The following is a 23543-nucleotide window of genomic DNA, read 5'->3' as shown; positions in this document are numbered from 1 at the left end:
TCATTGGATATAGTTTTGGTATCATGGTTATGATGGTTTTGTGGTCTAGAAACATCCTTGTGTTCTTCAGGTGTTGTGACATCGATCATTGTTGGTTATGATATTCTATGTTTGACCTATCCTTAGGTTTGGATATAATTTGTGGAAGCATTGTTGATATATCATGAGTCTCACTGTAGCGTGTGGAGATCCAGATTTGAGTTGTTTGCATTGGAGAGTATGTTTTGATTGGTATTTTCTTATATGGTTGTGTAGCGTATGGATATTATGTTGGTTATGTTCTAGTGATTTCGGATCCGTGAATTAATCTTTGGAAGATGTGTTTTGGTCCTCTATTTCTCTTGGAGTGGATCAACATATGTGTTTTCGATTTGGAAAGTGTATTTTGATTCAAGATGACTTGGTTTAAGCTTTGATGATCTATCTTGTATATGAGAATGAATGTGATCGGGTTAAGTGTAGGAGTATGGGATGTGAGTGAGAGTAGATGTGGTGAATAGAAAAGATCAGAGGTTCAATGAAGAGCAGAAAAAGATTTGTGTTCGAATGATATGTGAGTTGTGTTGAGACTATGACAGAGAGTTGAGACAGAGTGTTGGTAGATGAGATTATATTTATGTGTGTGTGTGTGTGTGTTGATGTTGGTTGCTTGATGCAGAGTTCAAGGACAACTTCATGATCAGGAGATCCTTCTTTTCAGATCATTTTTTTGTATCTTGCTCTGAGTGCAGTTAGCTTCAGGTTTTGCAAGTCCAAAGGAGTGAGCTCCCATTTGTAATAATTTCTATTCATAGTGGATACATTCTTGTGGGTAGGTGCTCACCATGGTTTTTCCCTTTTTGGGCTTTCCATGTATAAATCTTGGTATTCATGTGTTGGAGTGTGTTGAAGTTTAATTAATTATGTATTGCATTTAATTTTTGTTTTGGACTAATTCACCCCCCTCTCAATGTTGAATCGGGTTCAACAATTAGTATCAGAGTGTGGTTCCTCTTGAGTAAGCTTAACCACTTAAGGTAGATCCAGTATGGTGCAAGATGTATGCATTACAAGGTTTTGATCTTTGATGGTACTAATTTTCCGTACTGGAAGGAGAGAATGGAGTCACACTTGGAGACATTTCAAAATAGAATTTGGGAAATCATTCAGAGTGGATATAAAGAGCCACAAGGTGGAGCTAAGATTCCAGATGAGATAAATTTGAAGGAAGCTAATGTGAAGGCTAGAGCTATAATTTTGAGCTATTTAAGTGATTCTATGTTTGCAAGAGTAAAAGGGTTGAAGGAAGCTAAAGTTGTATGGAACAAGCTGGGTTTGGCATATGAAGGTGATCCAAAGAAAAAGAAGGCTAGGTTGATGAATTTGAAGCAAAAATATGAGTACCTAAGAATGTTGGAAGATGAGAGTGTTGAGAACTATATTCATAAAGTGATTGATCTGATCTTACCGATGGTATTAGAGTTGTCGGTGGAAATTTTAAAGAATGTAATGTTGTGCATAAGATCTTACTAACTTTTCCTAATTCCTACAAGATGCATAGATGTGTTATACAAGAGAGAAATGATTTGAGTAAATATAGTATTGATTATCTTATTGGTGCCTTAGCAGTCTATGAGATTTTAGACATGGAGCAAGAGAAGAGAGAAAAGAGAGAAGCAACATTTAATGTTTCAAGACTTGATGATCTGGAATGCAATGGAGATCTAGATGAAGATGAAGTAAATTTTGTGAGAAGATTGCGACGTGGCACTGGGAAATAGAAATGTAAATGACCTCCGAAATGTTTTTCTTGTGGTAGAATTAGACATTATGCTTCTAATTGCACTTACAAAGAAGACTATAAAAGTCTGGATGTTAATGAGAATAAGAACAAGTTCAAGAAACACAATTTTAATAGAAGAGAGAAGAAGGGCTTATGTTCTATTGATGAGCATACATCAGAAGATGAAGTTGATGATAATTTGAATGAAGAATCCCTATTTATGGTAATTAAGGATAAGGAGAGTGCTTGGGAGAAACTGGAAGATGAAAAGACTGATAAGACTACATTGCATGCTAAGATAGAACCAAATACATGGATTATAGACTCTAGATGTTCAAATCATATGACCGCTGATAAAGAAAAAATTGTTAATCTGAAGAATTATGATGGAGGATCAATGAATTTTGTTTAAAAAGATGGTGCAACTATTCAAGGTATTGGAAGTGTTTCAATTGATGGTAAGCATAAGATGGATGATGTTTATTAAGCTGATGGTTTAAGAGAAAATTTGTTAAGTATTAGTCAAATGTGTAGAAAAGGGTATGAAGTTTTGTTTAGTAGTATTGGATGTGTGATTAGAAAGGAGAATCCTGGTAAAAGTGTTACAAAAGGAGATATAACATGTGCAAATGTATATTATATCAAAGATAGAGAGGAAAACAAGTATTTTCTAGGGTAGAAGGTTGAGATTATTCCTCTAGTTTTAGAGAAGATAGGTGATCCAGAGAAAGCAAAGAGAAGGAAACAAATGAAGATGAAGAAGAACATGAAGAAGAAGGAGAAGAGGAGGAGAATTCAGAGAAATTTCTTACTAAGTATGTTCAGAGGTATCATTTAGAGAATCAAATAATTGGAGATAAGACAAAAGGTGTTCAAACCATAAGGAAGATTGTTGAAGCTCAAGATCAAGCTAATTACTATTTTCTATCTATAATAGAGCCAAAGACTTATGAGGAAGCAAGCAAAGATGAAAATTGGGGAAAGGCAATGGAAGAAGAATTGAATCAAATTTAAAAGAACAAGACATGGAAGTTGGTACCTAGACTTGTGGACAAGAATGTAATTGGAACTAAGTGGGTATTCAGAAATAAGTTGAATGAGCAAGGACTGGTGACAAAGAATAAAGCAAGATTGGTATGTAAAGGATATTCTCAAGTGGAAGGTATAGAATTTGAAGAAACTTTTGCTTCAGTAGTAAGATGGAAGCTATTTGTATGTTTCTTGCATTTTTTGCTTACAAGAACTTTAAAGTTTATCAAATGGATGTCGAATGAGCATTTATGGATGGAGATCTAGAAGAAGTTTACATTTAGCAACCAAATGTATTCAGATTGACAAAAGAGCCTGATATGGTATGCAAATTGAAGAAAGATTTGTATGGACTTAAACAAACACCTTGAGCCTAGTATGCAAGATTATATAGGTATTTGCTTCAAAAAAATTTTAGGAAAGGTACAACAGACAATAATCTTTATTTCAAGATTGATGGAGATAAGTTGTTGATTGTTATAGTTTATATTGATGATATTATATTTGGAGGAAATGATGATCTATGTAAATAATTTTCTAAAGAGATGCATAATGAATTTGAGATGTCAATGATTGGTGAGTTGTCTTTCCTTCTTGGGTTGCAAGTTAATCAATTAGAAGATGGAATTTTTATTTATCATAGCAATTATGTGAAGGAAATGTTGAAGAAGTTTGGTTTGATGATTGCAAACCAGTTACTACTCCTTTAACCGTTGGATGCAAGTTGAGTAAAGATGATGAGTCTCTACAAGTTGAACAAAAGAAGTACATGTTGATGATTGGTGTATTGTTGTATTTAACTGTGTACAGACTAGATATCATGCATGTTGTTTGTTTGGTAGATAGATTTTAGGTGAATCCGAAGGTGACACATGAGCAAGCTAAAAAAGAATTTTCAGATACTTGAAAGGTACTATGGACTTTGGACTTTGGTACGAGAAAGGTGGAGATTTCATGTTGAGAGCCTATATTGATGCAGATTGTGCCGAAAGTGTCAATGACTAGAAGAGTACTGCTAGTGGTGCTTTATTTTTGGGGAGCATATTGGTCTCCTGGTTCAGTAAGAAACAAGACTTGGTTTCATTATCTACTGTTGAAGTAGAGTATATTGCAGCGGCATCTTGTTGTACTCTGATGATGTACATGAGACGGACTCTTAAGGATATCAAAGTAACATATGATGAATAAATTCCTATTTTGTGTGACAATACAAGTGCAATAAAAATTTCGAGAAATCTTGTTATGCATTCAAGAACAAAGCATATTTCAATCAAATATCATTAATTAAGGGAGAAGGCTACTGAAAAGAAAGCTCATTTGGAATACATTTCTATGAAAGAGCAGGTTGCAGATATTTTCACTAAGGAATTGGTGAAGGATACATTTGAGTTTCTTTGGGAGAAGCTTGGGGTCATTACCCTTCCTTCTTCTAGTTAGGTGCATTATGGGGATGCATATTTCCAGGGGGAGTTTCCATGCCTATTTATTTTCCTAAATTGATATTGTGGCTACTCTCAGGGGGAGAAATGGTGTGCAGTATTGTTAGGACCTTTGTCCTTAATGGAAAAGGGGAAGAGATTGAGTTGTTGGTTCTGAGATTGAGTTGTTAGTTTTGAGATTGAGTTGTTAGTTAGGGGAGAGATTCATTTTTAGAGAGATATTGAGTAGTATTATTCTTTCTTTGAGTTTTGGTTGCAGGTTGAGGTGCAGGTATTATCAAGTGTTGCCATCAATAACAAAGGGGGATATTGTTGGAGGTATGTGTTGATATGTTGATTTGGTTGTCATTGATTTCAAACTTGTTGTTCTGGAATGGTCCAGAATGTTTATGGTGCAGAGTTACCTTGTTGTGTTATTGGTGCAGTTTATCTGTTGGTTGTTTCGGAAGTGCTTGGGTCCAGAATCTGCTATTTGTGTTGAGTATTATTGTTATCTTCATTGGATATAGTTTTGGTATCATGGTTATGATGGTTTTATGGTTCAAAAAAATCCTTGTGTTCTTCGAGTGTTGTGGCATTGATCGTTGCTAGTTATGATATTATATGTTTAACCTATCCTTAGGTCCGGATATGATTTTTGGAAGTGTGGTTGATATGTTATGGGTCTCACTGTAGCATGTGGAGATCCAAATTTGAGTTGTTTGCATTGGAGAGTATGTTTTGATCTGGATTTGCTTATATGGTTGCATAGCATGTGGATATGTTGTCAAAGTTATGTTCTGGTGATTGCAAATCGATGAATTAATCTTTGGAAAATGTGTTTTGGTCCTCTCTTTCTTCTGGAGTGGATCACCATGTGTGTTTTTTATTCGGAAAGTATATTTTGATTCATGTTTACTTGGTTTAAGCTTTGAAGATCTATCTTGTATATAAGAATGAATGTGACTGAGTTAAGTGTAGGAGTATGGGATGTGAGTGAAAGTAGATGTGGTGAATAGTGAAGATCAGAAGAAGAGTTGTGTTCGAATGATATGCAAGTTGTGCTCAAACTGTGATAGAAAGTTGAGACAGAGTGTTCACAGATGAGATTAGAGTTGTGTGTGTGTTGATGTTGGTTTCTTGATGCATATTTCAAGGACAACTTCATGATCAGGAGATCCTTCTTTTTAGAACATTTTTTTGTATCTTGCCTTAAGTGCAGTTAGCTTCAAGTTTTGCAAGTCCTCTTTGTATCTTTCCCCATGAGTAGTTAGCCTTGGTGTGCAAGTCCAAAGTAGCGATATTTCTTTTGTAATCATTTCTATTCATAGTGGATATATTCTTGTGGGCAGGAGCTCACCATGGTTTTTCCCTATTTGGGTTTTCCACGTATAAATCTTGGTGTTCATGTGTTGGATGTGTGTTGAAGTTTAATTATTTGTGTGCTGCATTTAATTTTTGTTTTGGACTAATTCATCCCCCCTTTTAGTCCTACCTTGGGTTTAATAAAAATTTTGTACAAAAAGTTGGTCAAAAGAACATAAAAAGAACACCAACTACCAAAATAGCCAAAAGACTAAGCAGGTTTTGGAGGGGTAGGTTGCAACTCTTAAAAGAAAGTTGGATGAGGATTAACAATAATAGAGCAGCATCCAATATACAACCACAACAAAAAATTAACAGTGCAATAACCCCTCGAGAGCGACAACAAAACAACAACCAAACAAAATATGTAGAAAAAACAAAAACATTACAAGTCCTTTAAGGATTCAATAGCTTCTATCTCATGTTGGTAGAATTGATGCAACAAAGCTAATAAAATCTCATATTTTTTGTCTTCAAAGAGAAAATTATTCCTTCCTTTGGTAGAAGCGTTGGGACCTATATTAGTAGTATTATGTGCTTCCCCTTTTTTAATCTTATCTTCATTAAGTGCTCTCAACTTGTCAAAAAGGATATGAATGTCTTCAACACTATTCTAAAAGGAGCATTTAATAGCATTTACAACCCTTACAAGATTGATCTTGATCTCTTATATGTTCATCTCCAAAGTCTCCATTTTACTTTCCATGGTGGATTTGCAACTCTACAATAGTTGAGGATCTTCTTTCTCACTCACCCCTAAATTATCAATATTTGAAACCTCCTCTTTCTTGGTAATCTTGTCCTCCTCATTATTGGGTCAAGCATAGAGCCACCACACTTCTATTGGATAAACTCCATTCTCATAATCATGCAAGTAAACTAAAAAAATATTTTTGTTGGGAGAAAATAATCTCTTTTACCATATTCAAAACATCTTCAATATCTTTGTCAAGAGGAACCTCAAGGGTAGAACCTTGGGGTTAGACAAGTAAGGGGCAAGGGGAAGATCCATGTTTGTAGTAGCCTAGAATAATATTGAAATGAAACTATTTGCAATTTAAATAACACTAATCTAATAAAAATAGTGAGAAGTATTAATGAAATATTATAGATATGGACAAGAAGAATTAATTAACTATTATACTTGTTATTCTACTCTGATCTTTTAAAAACAAACTATTCTAATAACTTGTCAACAAATATTGGAGATTTAGGCCAAGGATATTGGCAAACTAAGTTGCTCACAAAAAGATCCATGATATGTGTTTCCTCAATGAACTAACTTCCACAATCCTCTCTCCTCTTTAGCTTGGGGAATTCCACTAGATATAAGGCATTACAAATAAGATAGAAAACTAGACTTAAACAAAAATGATTAGGAATGTTGTAATTGCTATTTTGGGAGCTTGAAAGATTCAAAAATGGATTTGGAAGAGCCTTGACATTGTATATAGTTTGTGTTATAGGGATGACTACTTCCAAAATTGACTTTATAACCTACTATAATGGTTGAGAAAGAGAAGGTGAAACTCAAAAATTCTTTGAAAAAGGAAACTAAAACAACAAAACACATCTGAATCCATTTGAGATAACTTAAATAAGTTTAGATTGGCATTTGGGGGCCAAAATTAAAGTATTGACAAATTCAGGTATGGTTATTACCAAACAAGGCTTGAGTTCAAGGCCAAAATTGGGTGCCATATGGGAAAAATTCAAAGTTTTGGCAATGGCAAAAAAGATTGATGAATGCACCTACTTTTCTAGCAATGAATCACATGGGTAATTTCTAAGTCACCTAGGCAATTTGAGGCAAATAAGGGCAATTTCACCTCTTAAGAGCTAAAAATAAGGATTTTTTGTTAGGCAAAAATATATGCAAGCAAGGTGCAAGGTGAAGAAAGGGTGAGGGAGGGTTCTATGAGCCACCTAGACACTTCTAGCAAGATTGGAAAGGCTAACAGTGTGGTTTATTCATGTCACATTGGTCATGTGTTGGACTGTTGAGTCATTATTGCATTGCAATGTATGCTCATAAAATTTGGGCACTTACAGTGACATGTAATTTGGTTATTTTAGGGTTGTCACAAAATGCATATATAATGGTTGAAGTTCATGTAGAATAATAATATAAGCATCATATAATGTCTATTATATTTATAAAAGTTAATTCTTGATGTGAGTTAATGGTGTCAAAGATCTCATCTATTTTTATCCTTCTCTCGTTTTGATTGTATGTATCATCTCACTAAGGTATAACACTCTAGTTTTCTATTTACTTCAACAATAATTATAATTTTGTTCGAACTTTATAAAATGTGTTTGGTTTGTTAATTTTCTATTTACTTCAACAATAACTAGTCACATGTCTCTATGTGGATGACTAATTGAGACATGTGACTAATTATTGTTGAAGTAAATAGAAAATTTATAAATAGAGCTTTATAAATTGTGTTTGGTTTGTTAATTTTATCAGTTAGTCTCTATGTAGATGACTAATTCACTAGCCCTCTACCTTTTCAACATGTTACTCACAAGTCACCTCATAGCCACCTTACCTCTTACACATGTCATAGACATGTCCCTTTCATGAGCTTCTACATGCATGCTCTCACATGTCTAAGCACACTTGCCCTTGCACCTCACTTCTCCTTGTGTCACTTGTCACAAGGTTAAGCCTCCAAATTTGGGACCACACTCCTGATAGGTGTCAAATATGCTCTGTTTTCTGTCATTTTCTCCCTTGTTTTCCATAAATTTTCCTGCTCATAAGTCCCTTGTTGCCAGTTAAGTAATAGTGAAATAAGATATATCTAGCATAATTTTAAAGATGGTAGAATATTTCCCAATTTCATCAATCGCTTGAGAAAATGATACATCTAGCTTTGTTTTGCTACAGGAACTACAAGTGAACAAGTGGAGATGCAGTCGGCCACACAACTGGACAAAGTAGTTTAGAGGTTTAGAGGCCGTTGTTTTGTTACTTCATTTTGGGCAAGTTGTTTTGAGCCAAGCGGCCAAAATTATATGCTATTATTACCATGTTTTGTGGTTAAACACTTGTGGCCTGCGGCCCAAACCGAAAGATATACTTATCCAAGTTTAGTGTGTAAAAGTTATCAGTCATAATAACTCAGTTAGATGTTTTGAAGCTATATAAGCAGATATGTAATCATAAGATGGTGTAATATATTATTAAAAAGCTCTGCTAAAACCTATTTTTCTGTCATATGAATTTATCGAATTGGTGAAGTGGACTTCCTGTAGCAGTTTGTGTTGATTAGTCTCTTGCCATGTGAACCAGAGGAAGGGCCCCCTCTCGGGAAACTTGGTGAGATCGTGTTGTCAATTTCCTTTAAATATGTTGTGTGACCTTTTTATGAATGCATGGATATAGATTGGTGTGAATATAATTATCTTTGAAGGATTGAATAGTTTCTTTTGTTCTCGGGATAAAAGTACTACTTCAAAAGACAGTTTCAATTGTTGCATTAGACTTCAGATATCATCTTTCTTCACTCCCCCTCGACATACCATTCACAATTCATTGTCACTCCTTGCTCCCTGCTGCAGTTTTACACTCTGTCACAAGTCCATTAGTTCTATTGCAGACCAATAAACTTCTTGTTACAACTCCTCACAATACCATTAACTTCCTGTCGCAAACCACTTCCTATCACCATTCACTCTGCAACTTCCATAACTGAAGTCCCGATTCTTGTAATGTTATTCAGCAGTATCTTTCGAGGAATCTAAGTGAGAATAAGTGAAATTATTTTATAAATGGTTTAAGTGTGAGTAAGAGTAATGATGTTTTCTAATTGTCTACTAGGTTAAGAATGTGCTTTCAATTTCAAGTTTTAGTATGGTTTATGGTTTCATTAAATAAACTTTCATAGTTACTGGTATAATTATTTGATTTATAAGACTGTATTGAAGTTCTTGATTTAGATTCCCTTTTCTTTTCCTGTAATTTGCATTTCACCCCCATTTAACTTGTTATCTTCATCCCTTCAGTAAATTGCCCCAATATCTTTCATCAGTGTACGACCCCAGATTGACATTCAATAGGTGTAAACTGAACCTCCAGAATATGATCAAATCTTAAGTTACATTGAAACATAGTTTTACCCAACAACTCCCATTAAATCCTAACCCTCAATTTTGACATTGAATCTTGGCCATTGATTTTACTTATGGAAAATCTATAAATGGAGGCCTCTTCTCTCATTTTAATCATCTCTTCACATGCTATCATTATGTTGTCAATCTTATCATTCAATCATCTTCACAACATCGTCATGTTGTTGGATCTATAAGCAATCACATCCAACCAATCGTCAACATATCAAGCATATTAATCATTTTGAGATTTGCATGTTCTTGTTTGAATAAGCTAAGTTTACATGCATATTTTGTTTATAACATTTTGCATGCATTAAACATCAATACCTCTACTCATTTTATCCTAGACTCTTCATTTGTATTGAGATGTTCTTTTTTAATAACCACCTCCTATAATTTCTTATGTTGGAAGATGGTCTCATTTTCCTTCCATATTAAATAATCAAATCCATTAAATCTATTTAATAATTAATTATTTATAAATAATAGTTTCTTTTCCTACCATCTATTATTTAATTGCCCCAACCTCTTACAATCTTATTAAAATGTAGACACTTTTTATAATTCAACTAAAAAATTATATATAAAATAATAATATTCACAACTAAAAACTACAATTTATAATAGAAAAATACATTATAGTGACTCTTGAATGTTTGTTTTAAAAAATATTATAGGAACTACTAACCCTCAAAGCTTGTAAAAAAATAATATACAAATACAGTTACCTTGTAGAAAACCCCCAAAAAGGTATATTCCAATACTTCTAGCCCTTGTCTCTACAAGGAATAATATGACAATGAGTTATGCAAGGAATTGTCTAACAAAGCAAGTTTTTTGACAAATCAAGACTGTTCGTGTCACGAGAGATAAAGTGTTTCACTTATGAGTACTTGTGAAAATCTTATTCGCATCTACAATGGAGGAATAGATTCTGTGCCCTTTAAAGGTAAACAAAAAGAAACACAATGAACCTTTTAGCTTCTCTAAGAGACTTTATAGATACTTCAAGTATTATTAAATAATTTGAATAGGCACTCCATCAAATTTTTAACAGTATGTATATTAATTTTTTTAATTTATAATGTTTATAATACTTAATAAAATATATAAAAAAGAGTTGGAATTTATAATATTTCTTTTTAATGTTGATATCAATCTTTTTTTAAGTTTTAAAAGATCTTTAAGATGAAAAAGTTTAGCTTCACATAAGACTTTTGCGACAATGTAAGTTATATAATCTTCTATTTTGCAATATTAAATACAGATCACCTTTTGATAGATGATGTGTTTGATGTAATAGTGATTGACCTCAATATGTCTTGTTCTAGTATGAAACACTAGATTTTTGGGAAATTGAATGGCACTTTGATTGTCATAGAAGTGGGAAGAAGTCCATGTTTGATGTGCTAGACTGTAAGGATAAACCATAACCAAGGCATTTCTTTAGTTGCCCCATTTATTGTTACATATCCAACTTCTATAGTTAATAAGACAATGTTGGATTGCTTTCTATGCCATGCAATTGGGCCAAAACTGAGATATTATATTGTGGATTATATGTCATTTGCATGACCTTCCCATTCTAAATCAAAATATTTGGCAAGTGCCAAGTCTATGAAAGAAGAAAAATAAACACCCTAATTAAAGACCTATATACTTATCTTGATGTTCTTTTGAATACCACCAAATGTGAAACCTTCAAAGAACTCAAAAACCACAGAACCATGGTGCACCTATTAGAAAAGAGATACCTAACCAAGTTTGAATCAAGTAAACAAGGCTTGCAACGAGATGCTTGTATAAGGTAGGATCAACATCTTCACCTCCCATATCTTTTGTCAACTTCAACCCTAGAGTAGGTGGGGAAGAAAGACTCTTAAAATTCCATACTGAACATGTTCAACAATTTTATAGCATACTCGGTTTGAGAAAGATATATTCCATGTTCTCTATGCCACATCTAGATGCCAAGAAAATAGTAAAGAAGACCAAGATTTTTCGTTTCAAATGCATCTTTCAAACTCAACTTTATGTGAATTTTTTTTTCATCCTATTTCTCATGATGATAAGATCATCAACATGGAGCACGATAATTTGTCACTTTCATCAAATTCCTTCACATACAAGTTTGGTTCATGAGGACTATCATGGAAGTCTTAAGCATCAAAATACTCGTTAGTCTTATCATACCAAGCCCTTGGAGCTTGCTTCAATCCATAGAGGGACTTCCTTAACTTGCAAACTAAGTGTTCCTATCTCAAATGTTCAAATCCTTAGGGTTGAGTCACATAGATCTCTTCATCAATTTCTCTATTAAGAGGACACTTAAAAGGAGTTGTCAATGCTAAAATAGTCCCAACAATACCAATCCGTGTTCTTGAAGTAAGATTTTGTGCAGTCAATCCCTTCCTTTTGTGAGTGCCCTTTTCCCATTAATCTTGCCTTACATTTTTAATGCTTCCATTTGACTTGAATTTACTTTTATACATCCACTAATTTTGGACCACTTTATTTCCCTTGAGTCGGACCTTCAATTCCTAAGCTATATGTTTTATCAAGGGGTCATATTAATTTTCCATGGCTTGTTCCCATTTGTGGTTCCTCTTAGCTTCACAATAGGTTTGAGTATTATTGATAAGTCTCCACTATTGTGGTCATTAAGACATAAATAACTTGTTGGGTCCTTTAATAGATTTCTTGAAGACTCTTGATCTTCTTAGGATGACTAGATTCTTCATTTACAAGTTGGCTTTTAACTTTCACCAATTTCAAAGGTACTATGATACATCACTATTTATGGTCATTTATGGGAGAGGACTTGGAGAGGATTTGATCGTATCTTCGTACCCTTATTAAATTTGGCATCCCTACTAGTGAACGTATCCTCCACATTAAACTTGGCATCCCTACTAGTGAGTGTATCCTCCATATTTGGATCCTACAACTTTTTTCTTTCCCCATCACCATGGCCAATGAAGATGCACTCAACACTTTTCTTATCAAAATTATTTTCTCTAACTTCATCAAGTGTGTAAGCAAATGCTTAACATCTAAATACTCTAAAATACTTAACAATTCCAACTTCTTACCACTCTGCTCCCTTTGGAGTGAAAGCATGCAAACAAGTTGTAAGAGATCTATTCCAAGCATGAGGTTGTATTGATTGCTCAATCCCACATAAAGAAAAAAGGAATATTCTTGGATTTTAGCATTCATTATGCCATCTCCACTAAGGCCATATTCTTCATTTCAGCAACACCATTTTGTTGAAGAGTATACTTCTTGTACTCATTTCTCTCTTAATCCTATGATATTCACAAAAATCCTTGAATCTATTATTATTAGTATACTCTCCATCTTTATATGTTTATCATCCTCTTGATTTTGTTCGCACTTCAATTTTCCACAAATGCCTTAAACTCTTCCAATTTGTCAAACTCTTCATCATTTGCTTGAGTTAGAAAAACCCTTCTTGGAAAAACCATCAATGAAGGCTAAATGTACATAGCCATAGCCCCTACCCTTGATAGAGGAGTTGTAGGCCAACATGAATCCTATGGGCAAGTTCACTTGAGAGATTCACTTGCCCTCCATCTAGACTTCTTCAAACTTGTCTTTATATTGTTTGCCAATCATGTATCCTTTACACACATTTGTGTCTGGCCCTTATTCAAGATAATTTTCCAACCATATCCCATCTTTGAAAGCATAGCCAAACTTTGATAATTCAAGTGACCATAAAGCATAGCCAAACTTTGATAATTCAAGTGACCATAAAGCATAGCCAAACTTTGATAATTCAAGTGACCATAACTTTGATGCCACTTGAAGAGGCATGTAAGTTTCTTATCTACAGATGCTACTCCACCTTATAATCATGTTGAGTTGTCTGGATTGCTAAGAGAAGATATTTCATCAACTTAGACACAAGATTCACATTTTTTTGTTTCCAACTCCTTGCCATCATTGTCATTTCATCATATTAAACCTATTCCTTTAAATCCAGGTGAACTATCATCACAGAAATATCCTTGCATCTTCACTTCTTCCATGTAGTTCACATGTTGGCTAGCTCCTCAATCAATGTACCATTTATCAACATTTGAACTTTTGTGAGCAACTAGGGAGGCTGTCAATATATTCTTACTACTTTGATCTTCTTGAGCAAAATTTGATTGCCTAAACTATCTAAGCTGCGTTATCACATTTGTGATCTGCCCCTTCTCTCAAGCTACTGCAATATCAAAGAAGATTTTCAAAAAATGATGTCTTTCATACAGCTGCCAAGCACACCAAACTTTTGAACTACTCTGCTCATTTCTGACAGCACCATACGCTGTCCACAAATCACAGCCCACAACCATAGCTCTGATATCATGAAAAATAAATAATGACAGAAATTTAAAAAACAGATTTAGAAAGACAAAAACACAGCTGAATATATTATTCAAAGAACTCATGACCCAGAAGACTTGGCTCATTACCCTGCATACAAGAGAATTTAAAGATGCTTTATAACATAGCACTAAACAAACTGAAAAATCACAATCAATCAAGCTCCTTTAACAATATGCATGTTAAATCCTATTCCTAACATTACTTCCAGTTAATAGTAAGGACCCAGGATTGCCTTTACAATAAATGAAGTTACACATTCTCAGACAAAGGAGGTCCCTGCCCGAGCCCCTACATCTTCCCGACTCTATATTTTCCACTAAAGGGTTTACGTCTGATGCCAAATGATGGAATTCTAATTTAAAATTTTCTTGGCTCTATATTTTCCACAAGGGTTTGGCTCTGATGGAATGGCCGTATATTATTTCTCATTTAATCTATTCATACATATAAAATCCAACCACCTGTGTTGGTATTTTAGGCAAACGGGTGGAACCAATTAACAAACCTAAAAGAAATCTAACCATCCAAAACAAATTATAGCCTAATTCGATTTCTAACATACATGAATAAACGAAACTTCATAGCGAATTGATAGTGTTCCAATGAAAATTCCTTCCATGATCTTTGTTCGGAAGAAGGTGTCTGCACACTTGTATATTACATATTACTTTTTAGAGGATTTAACAGATTTAACAGGCCACGATTTGGAGATACTGCCTTGACAGTTTATGTTTTATAAATGAATCATAATGCAACATATTTAAATGAATCCAAATCCAACAAAGCTGCATTCTTAAATATAAAAATTTTCACTTCTCTCGTTTATTGATAGCATATGACTTTCCAAATGCAATGCCAATATTCGGCAGAGCTAATGTTACAATAAATCAACTAACAATTCAAATGGCTTTGAATAGACATCCTCTGTAGACAGAGGCATCCATAAAAGCTTCAACTTCCAACATCAGCTCCCTTGTTGTGACCCCCACTATTATTGCTTTGAGAGACCACAAGTTGCATGCCTGGTTCGCCAGCCAGCAAAATTGACTAATTTGTTAGAAGCATTCCACAGTACAAAACGTTTATGCGTCATAGGTGCAAAGGTTCTCAAAACCCATGTAGGCTCCACTGTGTATTTTGTGAATCATTTTAACAATGCCTACTCCACCTGCAATATAAAACTAGATTTAGTGTCTTCTTAACTTATTACAGATGCTAGAAATGACACACAATTCAAGAAATTTGTATTCCAGGAGAGACTTCATCTCTAGATTAGATTCCCCTGCGTATCTTTGTTAACCCTACCTAAAATTATTTCCAAACAAACATACAGATCTTATAAACTTACCCAATGTCAGAGCACTTAGGAAGATTACAAAAGCGAGGGTAAAAATGATCAGGGATGCCCTCCCTAACACAATGATGAGTTTCCGAATAACATGCTGACCCCAAAAGGCTGCAACGATACAAACTGCAAAAAAGTATGCAGCTGCCAAGACAGGAAACTAAGTATTAGGGCCCGGTCAGCATTCAATTTAAAATTCAAGTGGAACCCAATCAAAAATCCATAGAAGCTTAATAATTCATATCCCTTTTATATCAACAAGTAGGCTTGCAGAAAGATCAATTGCTAGAAATTTGGTTGGTACAACCAACGCTCAACATTGATGTGCTTATTGAGAAGAAATGATCAGATACAGCAGACACGTTATGTTCTCAAGAAAAGAAAAAAAGTTATTCAAATGCAAGCAGTACGCTCTGATATTAGTTGTGCATGTAAAAGTTTGCTTTGGTACCCAACTCAGTTCATATTTTGTAAGATTAGATACAACAACCAGAGAAGATAAAATTATACTGTATTGAAGAGAAAAATGTCAGTTATACATGGTGCATACCATAAGGAATTGGAAATCGCTTTAAAAAGTAGTATTCGACCACAGACATTGATGAAGAAAATACCATAGCAAATGTTGCAGTGGCACTTGAAACCTGCAAGACACCAAGGACTTTAAGTTTGCACTCTAATTTAATGTGATTGATAATTCCAATCTTAATACTATAATGCAACATGAAAGAGAGGGTGAAGGAAACCTGGGGTGGGATGCCCAGCTCCAAAAATAGAGGTCCAAGGATAAATCCTCCTCCAAGACCAAGTAAGCCACCTACAACACCAGCCATAATTCCACAGAAGAAATATAGAAGCAGCCGAGATATTTTCCAATCAACTCCATCTACTCCTTTAGAGGCAATTGTCTTGGTTCCTTTGTATAAAGAAACAGCTTCATAAAGGGCTACAGAAAAAGCAATTGGGACCTGTATCACAATAAATATAGCATTCAAACACTTTTGTTGTGGTGGAGCTCATGTGATATGAGTCCCAGTAATGTTCAATATTGCTTGCAGAGAGGTAAATGTGAGTACCTGTAGTGAGTTTAATACCCAGTACTTTACAGAGCATGTAGCTGATTTGGTCTGAACAGGCATTAAAACAAAGGTAAATAAACTCAGACAGGTTTTTAGAATTAAGACAATCAACTCACTAAAAATGGCTTTGTTTACATGTATGTCCAACTTTATTTGAAAATGCACGAGGTTTTAAGCAGACTTAAACAGCACAAGAAATTCATATAAACCATATCCAACATCTCTTTCTTTGCTATGCCAATATATATTGAAAGTCACCTTTAGGATCTGCACTGCCAGAAATGCGAACCAAACAAAGAACAGCATCCCCAATTCCTTCCAACGGATGTTGTACAAAATTGAGTTCTGCATAAGTCACAAAGACATGCTTCTAGTCAGTACCTGATTCTTATTCTCCCTTGCACCTGAAAGTATCCAGAGACAATAAAGATAGAAAAAAATTGCTGGCTAGACAAAAAAACATTTGTATGAAAAAATGTGGGACTGGACATCTCTCCCTAGACAATATAATCAACACAAGTCTGCAGCATATCTAAAAACCCCTCTGTAACATTTCTTCAGTTAAAAGCTAAGACATGTATAAATGGAAGAATCTGTAAAAATCATGAATTGCTTCCAAAACCCCCAAAAAATCCATGGAATTATGAATTTGCAAATTATTTCCCCTTTTCAAAGGAAACTTTCAAGTTTCTATAACTTCACCTAAAAAGTCTGTTAAAAGAATTACTTTTTTGTCAGCTAGATGCATTGACTGTTACTTCAAGATAAGACATTATAGAAGACTCACAGTGACATCTCTTGGTGGACGCTGATTAGTCTCCCCATTACTAGCATTCCTTTCCTCATTTGGTTCACTGGGCAGAGGTTTGAAATCCACTTCCTCATGATCTGGATATGGCAGAAATGAATAAAAAATTTGCAAATTAAACAAGGACTGCCACTCTTTGAGAAAATAACTCCAAACAATCAATAATAGGACATTGAACAATTTGAATCAACAAGGCAAACTGAGTATGCGTTATTTTGACAGCAAAAATGTAACACAAAAGAAAAGTATATGAAAATAAAACCATCAGATTGGGTGAAAATTTTACCTTCTGTTCTATTGTTAGATTGAGAATTCTCCGAGTGTGTCCTTTCAGCTTCCTGCAGTAATATGGTAAATTGCTTAAATCACAATAATATGGGTTGCTAGATCCGAGATTAACACAAGCTAATATAATGTGGGATACCAGATTTAGAGCCATTTTGTGGTATAATCCTATTGGCTCTATATTAGAAAACAATCTCTCCAGAGGAGATCAAATACCTTTTTCTTTAGAGTCTCTTGCTTCCATGTTTCTATACCTTTAAAAAACGCTTTTGAAGATGTACCTGTTATATTTCACAACATAATTAACCTTCGCACCTTGATGAGAATTTCGCATCATAAATGTAAATGAAGAAGGAAGCATGTAGTTTTAAGATATGTAGCATTAATGAAGTGAAAGAAAACAGTTTTGTTCAGAAGAGAAAAATGTATATTTCCTGAAAATTTATCTATTACCTATGAATAGAATGATAAGCAAAACAGTGACCATCCAATCTGCAAAAATAACATTGAATGCAACGCCAATGCTAATCCCCAACATCAGCATGGGTTGAAAAAGCATAGCCAAATCGTAATCAATAATGGGTAAGTCTAACGTTGGGTGTTTGAGTTTAAGATTGTAGTAAACTGTAGATCCTGCTGCTCCCATAATCATACCTGTCATGCAAGAGCACACAAAACTTCAGTCTCTTACTCCCGTTTCTAACAAAGCAAAAGACAAATCTATTACATTTTAAATAAATCAGAAGTTCAACAAAAATAGTCTAGAACACAAGCGAAAACCTAATAGATAAAGATCTATTACTTCCGTTTATGATCTTCCGATTGGACGCAATACCCAGAATAGGATGAGATTACATTTTAGGCCCTTTAGGCCAACATGGTCTTGTAGGACCATTTATTTACTGGGCTTCTACCACTGTCCACTTTGGACCTATCAATGACATAGAGGGGAAGATTTAAACAACTAAGGGCGGAGATCTGAGAAACAAAATTCAAACACAAAAACACGATAACTTATTCCAGTTCACATATGCAACATCATCTGGAATTTGCCTGAAATAGTATAGAACATGAAAAAATAACATGTAGGCATTGAGCTTGAGATAGCTTCTAGATTCAACTGCATATGTTTTCCATTCAAATTGCTGCAACAACCATAATAACACTTGAGATTGAGAAAAAAGAGTACACCAATAGCAGGGAAAACATATATCCTAAGAGATGAACTGAGGAAAAAAAATCAACTGTAGCTTTCCAAAGAAGCAAGCCATTGATTGGCAAGAAGGTAATAATACCTCGACAGTCACAAAGAAAAACTTTCAGAGACTGCCACAGTAAGGGCCGACCATAACAAACACAGATCAAAAGTAAAAACAACCGATCAAAGCATCAATGGAAACTCATGCAAATTCAAAACGTCATCAACTCAGTCAGTACTCGTTAAGAAACCATAAAACAAAAGCATAACAAAAGGTTCCTGCCCGCTTGAAACCTTCTAGGTAGCTAACCATAACACAGATGATTCTTGCTACATCCACTAATTATACTCACATTTGGATATGGCTGTGGAGGACTTGGGATCAAACCCAATAATGAGTGTAAGCATGGGAACAAATATGCCCCCTCCACCGACTCCTCCAACACTACCTACTGCAGCTCCGAAGAAAGCAATTATGGTGCCCATCACTATTTTCCAGCCAAATTTCATTTTCTGTGAATTCAAATCCAGAATTAGAGTATTAATAGCCTTTCAATGCAATACATGGATACACAAAACTTAATATGATTAAAACTAATTGCTCTGGAGTAAGAAACTACCGGCCAAACATGATGGTACTCGGACCTATCCGATTGCCAGAGGAAGTTTCCAGCTTTTACTATATATGCTTTCATGGAGGTCTGGTCCTCCGCAAGATCGTCTACTTCTTCCATACTTCTTTCCCTTTCCTGGGGAAAAGCTTCACCTTGCGGGAAAGTCCTTTCCGCGGCCCCAAATGTCATGGCCAACAAGACTCCAAATAAGGCAGCAGATACAACTAAAGACAGCCATTTCAGACCTCCTCTTGCCATTTTTTATCAAAAAAGGACAACTCTTTTCAATCAGTGAAAACCTGGTTTGTAAAAGGCCGTCTTCAGGGCTTCAATTTTGGATTTCGATGCAAACACTTGTCGTACATTTACAGTTTACATTAGCTTACAGTTCGCACATTTTCCTGGGTAGGGATTAAGAGCAATCTTTTCATTAAAATATCATGAAAAACCTGACTATTCTACTAGCAGGCAACAAAATTCTCAGCAGAAGTCAAATTTTAAGCAAAGCAATACCAAAAAGTTGCTGGAGAAAACTTTCAGCCACGAATTTATTACCGTGGGACTCAATTCTTAAAGGCTCTGTATAAGCATCATAGATTATTGAAATCCACGCCTAAGTATGCTCAAACTCCGACAAAATAGTGTGCCATTTGCTGTAAAAATTCTCCAATCTGCCAAAAACTTAGCGCAACATTGCCCAAAATAGATCAAAATCACGGATTGAGCTCAAATTTGAGAAGCAGCTTCGAAGCTGAAATCGTCTGAAATTTTACAATCTTAACCCCCACTTATGCATTCGATTTCTTAAAGAGGCGAATACGGCATTAGAAATGCCAACCAAGAGATGCAAAGGGGAAAAGAGAAACGAAATAAATAAATGATCACATTTCATGCTCTTGAACCAGTTAACAAAATGGTTATTTATGCCCGAACAGACGGTCGTTTTTTAGAATCTACCATGACCGATAAATTTTGCCGGCAATTAAAAATACCAGGTCACAGTGTGATGACGTGGAATTGGTGTGGCAGATTACTGTCTGCCCCACGTGACGTGGTATTGGTATGGCAGGTTAATGTCCAAACCACGTGACGTGGATGCTGACTAGATATTGTCGCGGTTCTGTTGACTTTGTCAAAGTTGCAGCACGTGCTTGCATTGTGCGAAAAACGACACTGCGTCCCACCATGCGGTGGCATTTACTTGTGTCCATGTGCTTTGCTATGCTTTCTCTTTAAAAAAATTTATTTTAAAACTTAAACTAAACTATTTTCCTATGTGTTGGGAGCCAACCATGATTAATTAGGAAAATTAGTTTATCTGATTGAGTTTTAAATAATATATGTTATAATTTCAATTCTATAAATTCTTTTTGTTTATTTTTTAATTTATCTGATTGAGTTTTAAATGATATGTATTAAATTTCAACTCTATAAATAATATTTGTTTATTTTTTATTGGTAAGTTTGTCAACATTCTATTAATTATAAAATATATTACATATATCTGACTCGCATTAAGAACTATTAAGAATATCATTCACATATGGTCCAAGCAAAATCAAACATATATTTTTATATGAAAAGGCATACAATCTTTTAGAGAATATCTTGTCAAGTAATTTTATGCATCAAACTAATAAAATGTTTCCTTGTACTATATAATTAGAGGCTATGGTCACTAGTGGTGTCGAATAGTTATGATGAATGGCACGTTAGTTTTTGTTAGGTGTTGAATGAATGAAAACTAATATGGGTAGATGTTGCCCCTCTCTCTCTCTCTCTCTCTCTCTCTCTCTCTCTCTCTCTCTCTCTCTCTCTCTCTCTCTCTCTCTCTCTCTCTCTCTCTCTCTCTCTCTCTCTCTCTCTCTCTCTCTCTCTCTCTCTCTCTCTCTCTCTCTCTCTCTCTATATATATATATAGCTATGAAAGTTTATGACAAACTATTGAATCTCAAGAAGCGGTATAAAGAAGGAGACTTTCTTCATCAAACATCTTTTATCTTTTCTTGCTTTTCTCCAGAGTTTACTCATGGATATGCAAGCTTTTAAGTTGTCAAGCTCTATGTATTGCACTTTCAATTGTATGCAAAACTAGAGTTTCATCTACACAATTTGGATTTGGATCTAATGATTCACCAAGAAAAATTACCTAGGGCTAGGACAACTAAAAATCTTTTAAGAGCTTAGTGACATATAACGAGTTAATCACATCCATTGCAAATATTAGGAGAAAAGATTGACAAAAAAAAAAAAATCAGCCTATAATTCTATCAAGGATAAACAAAAGAACCTAAATTTCAACTTAATATAAACTAGCAAGCATTCTAGAATTCTTCTAAAAGCATATTTAAATTTTAAGGCAATAAGGTTGTTTATTCTCTAGCATTAATCGAAAGCTCCTTCCTTAATGATGAAGTTAAAATTTTAGAGTGGTTCAAAACATTGGGAAAATTAGCACTATGCAATTGAATCTAAAAATGCATCTCTAAACAACAAAGCCATCTATTCCTTGGCACAATTCTATTAATGGAACTTTGAAAACCTACACTAGATTTATCAAAGTAACTAGCAAGCCTACTTAAGGACAATGAGACATGGTGATATTTTTGTTAGAATAATCAATATTGGAATCGTTGAAAAAGCCAAAGTCCAAATTTCTTGGAATATTTTAATTTCTTGAACATCTAATATCTTTTGATTAAATGTTTGGTGTAGTTCTTATACATACTACACAACAAATACCTCATATCATTCTTACAAATTTAACTATGCAAATATTACTTTCTAATATAATTTCCACTTAATGTTAAAAGAAAATTATGCCTAAATGAATAGAATTTAGGAAGAATTCCTAAAAGTCTTACAAAATCTTGTATCAATCTTAGATAACAAATCTATTTTTTTTTCTTTTTGAGATTACGTGCAACATTAATCTAAATCCAACTTATTATGATAGTGGTTAGCAATATTACAATAGAAACAAGCACAATTTAAGATAAAATACTATTTCTTCCCTAAAATAGTGTGTTGGAATGAAGAATATATATCACCTTCTACTCAAATAAAACTTGATCACTTGCATTAGTTGTATTCACATTTAAACAAAACAACCAACTTTGGACTTTTTTTAACAATATACATCATAAGAACTTGGGATATTAGTAGAAATTTATACTTTAATATGAGAAGGTCCATGTTGAACATTGTATTTAAAAAATTTAGGTCCTAAAAAGTAAGTCAATAGAACTCAAAATTATATAAGTTACAATTAAAAGTATTAAAATAGAAGAACCTAGATACTAAAATGGTAAAAAAATCTATATCAATCATCAATTTAAAATAATTTGATCTTCTTTTAACTTTTTCTATATAACTATTTTAGTTTTATTTCCACTTTTGATATGTGTCCAAAAAAATCCACATCCAAGTTTTTAATTGTGGCATTTTCTAAAGGACAAGGTTAGATGTAAATTTTGATTGGAAATGATGGAATCATATTCGAAAATAATTTTATTTTAGAAATATTAATAATTAAGAAAAATTATTAAAGAATTTCTTACATTTTTAATATCCTATTTTCTTCTTGCCATTCATAACTACTCAAAAATTGTAAGAAATTATTTCTAAATAAAATCAAATAAAAATATAAAATATTTTCACAATTTTTTCATACAAATATTTCTTCTTAATTCTATCTTGCTAATAAGTTCATGAAAATTTTATTCCTGATAATTTTCCAATTTTTTGTAAGTCCATCAAAATTGTATGAAAATTAAATATAATGATTAAATGCAATAAGCTCAACATGGTGTAGGCTTCCAAAGGGAAACATCATTTTCAATTCCATAGGAGATATAATAGTGTTGAAATTATGTAAAATGCCATACCCCAAATCTAGACAAAGGCTAGATACATGTGCCTATGATATGATGGAAAATATAACCTTTAGTTGTAACATTTAAGTCGATGGTTACGAAAAAAAAAGAGAGAGTAATTTATCATCTCCTTAAAAAGAAATACAATTGTAAACTATTTGTAAGTTAGATTTTTATCTTAAAATTTTTTTTTCCAATTTTCTTCTAGTCTCAAATTGTAAAGATTTTTATCTTAAATTTTTT

At 33.9% G+C, this 23543-nt stretch overlaps 1 protein-coding gene across 2 annotated transcripts; it reads right to left on the bottom strand.

The window, feature by feature from the left end:
- Positions 1–14856: 14856 nt before the first annotated feature.
- On the bottom strand, positions 14857–20376 carry LOC131035116 (sulfite exporter TauE/SafE family protein 3). Of its 2 annotated transcripts, none has more exons than XM_059207264.1 (13): positions 19940–20376; positions 19433–19827; positions 19166–19325; positions 18068–18268; positions 17831–17895; positions 17616–17667; positions 17309–17409; positions 16780–16866; positions 16519–16569; positions 16189–16410; positions 15993–16086; positions 15446–15586; positions 14857–15265 (listed from the first exon to the last, which is right to left on the bottom strand). In XM_059207264.1, the coding sequence occupies exons 2-13, from the start codon at positions 19682–19684 to the stop codon at positions 15180–15182; spliced, it is 1512 nt and encodes a 503-aa protein (XP_059063247.1). In that variant the 5' UTR covers positions 19685–19827; positions 19940–20376; the 3' UTR covers positions 14857–15179. The 2 variants fall into 2 exon arrangements, with proteins under 2 accessions (XP_059063247.1, XP_057822737.2); XM_057966754.2 differs by having other exon boundaries at positions 19982–20376.
- Positions 20377–23543: the final 3167 nt, after the last annotated feature.

Source organism: Cryptomeria japonica, chromosome 6, assembly GCF_030272615.1.
Source record: "Cryptomeria japonica chromosome 6, Sugi_1.0, whole genome shotgun sequence".
NCBI classification, from domain to species: Eukaryota; Viridiplantae; Streptophyta; class Pinopsida; order Cupressales; family Cupressaceae; genus Cryptomeria; species Cryptomeria japonica.
The sequence above is the reverse complement of the archived record's forward strand: the minus strand, read 5'-3'. Positions and strand labels throughout refer to the sequence as shown.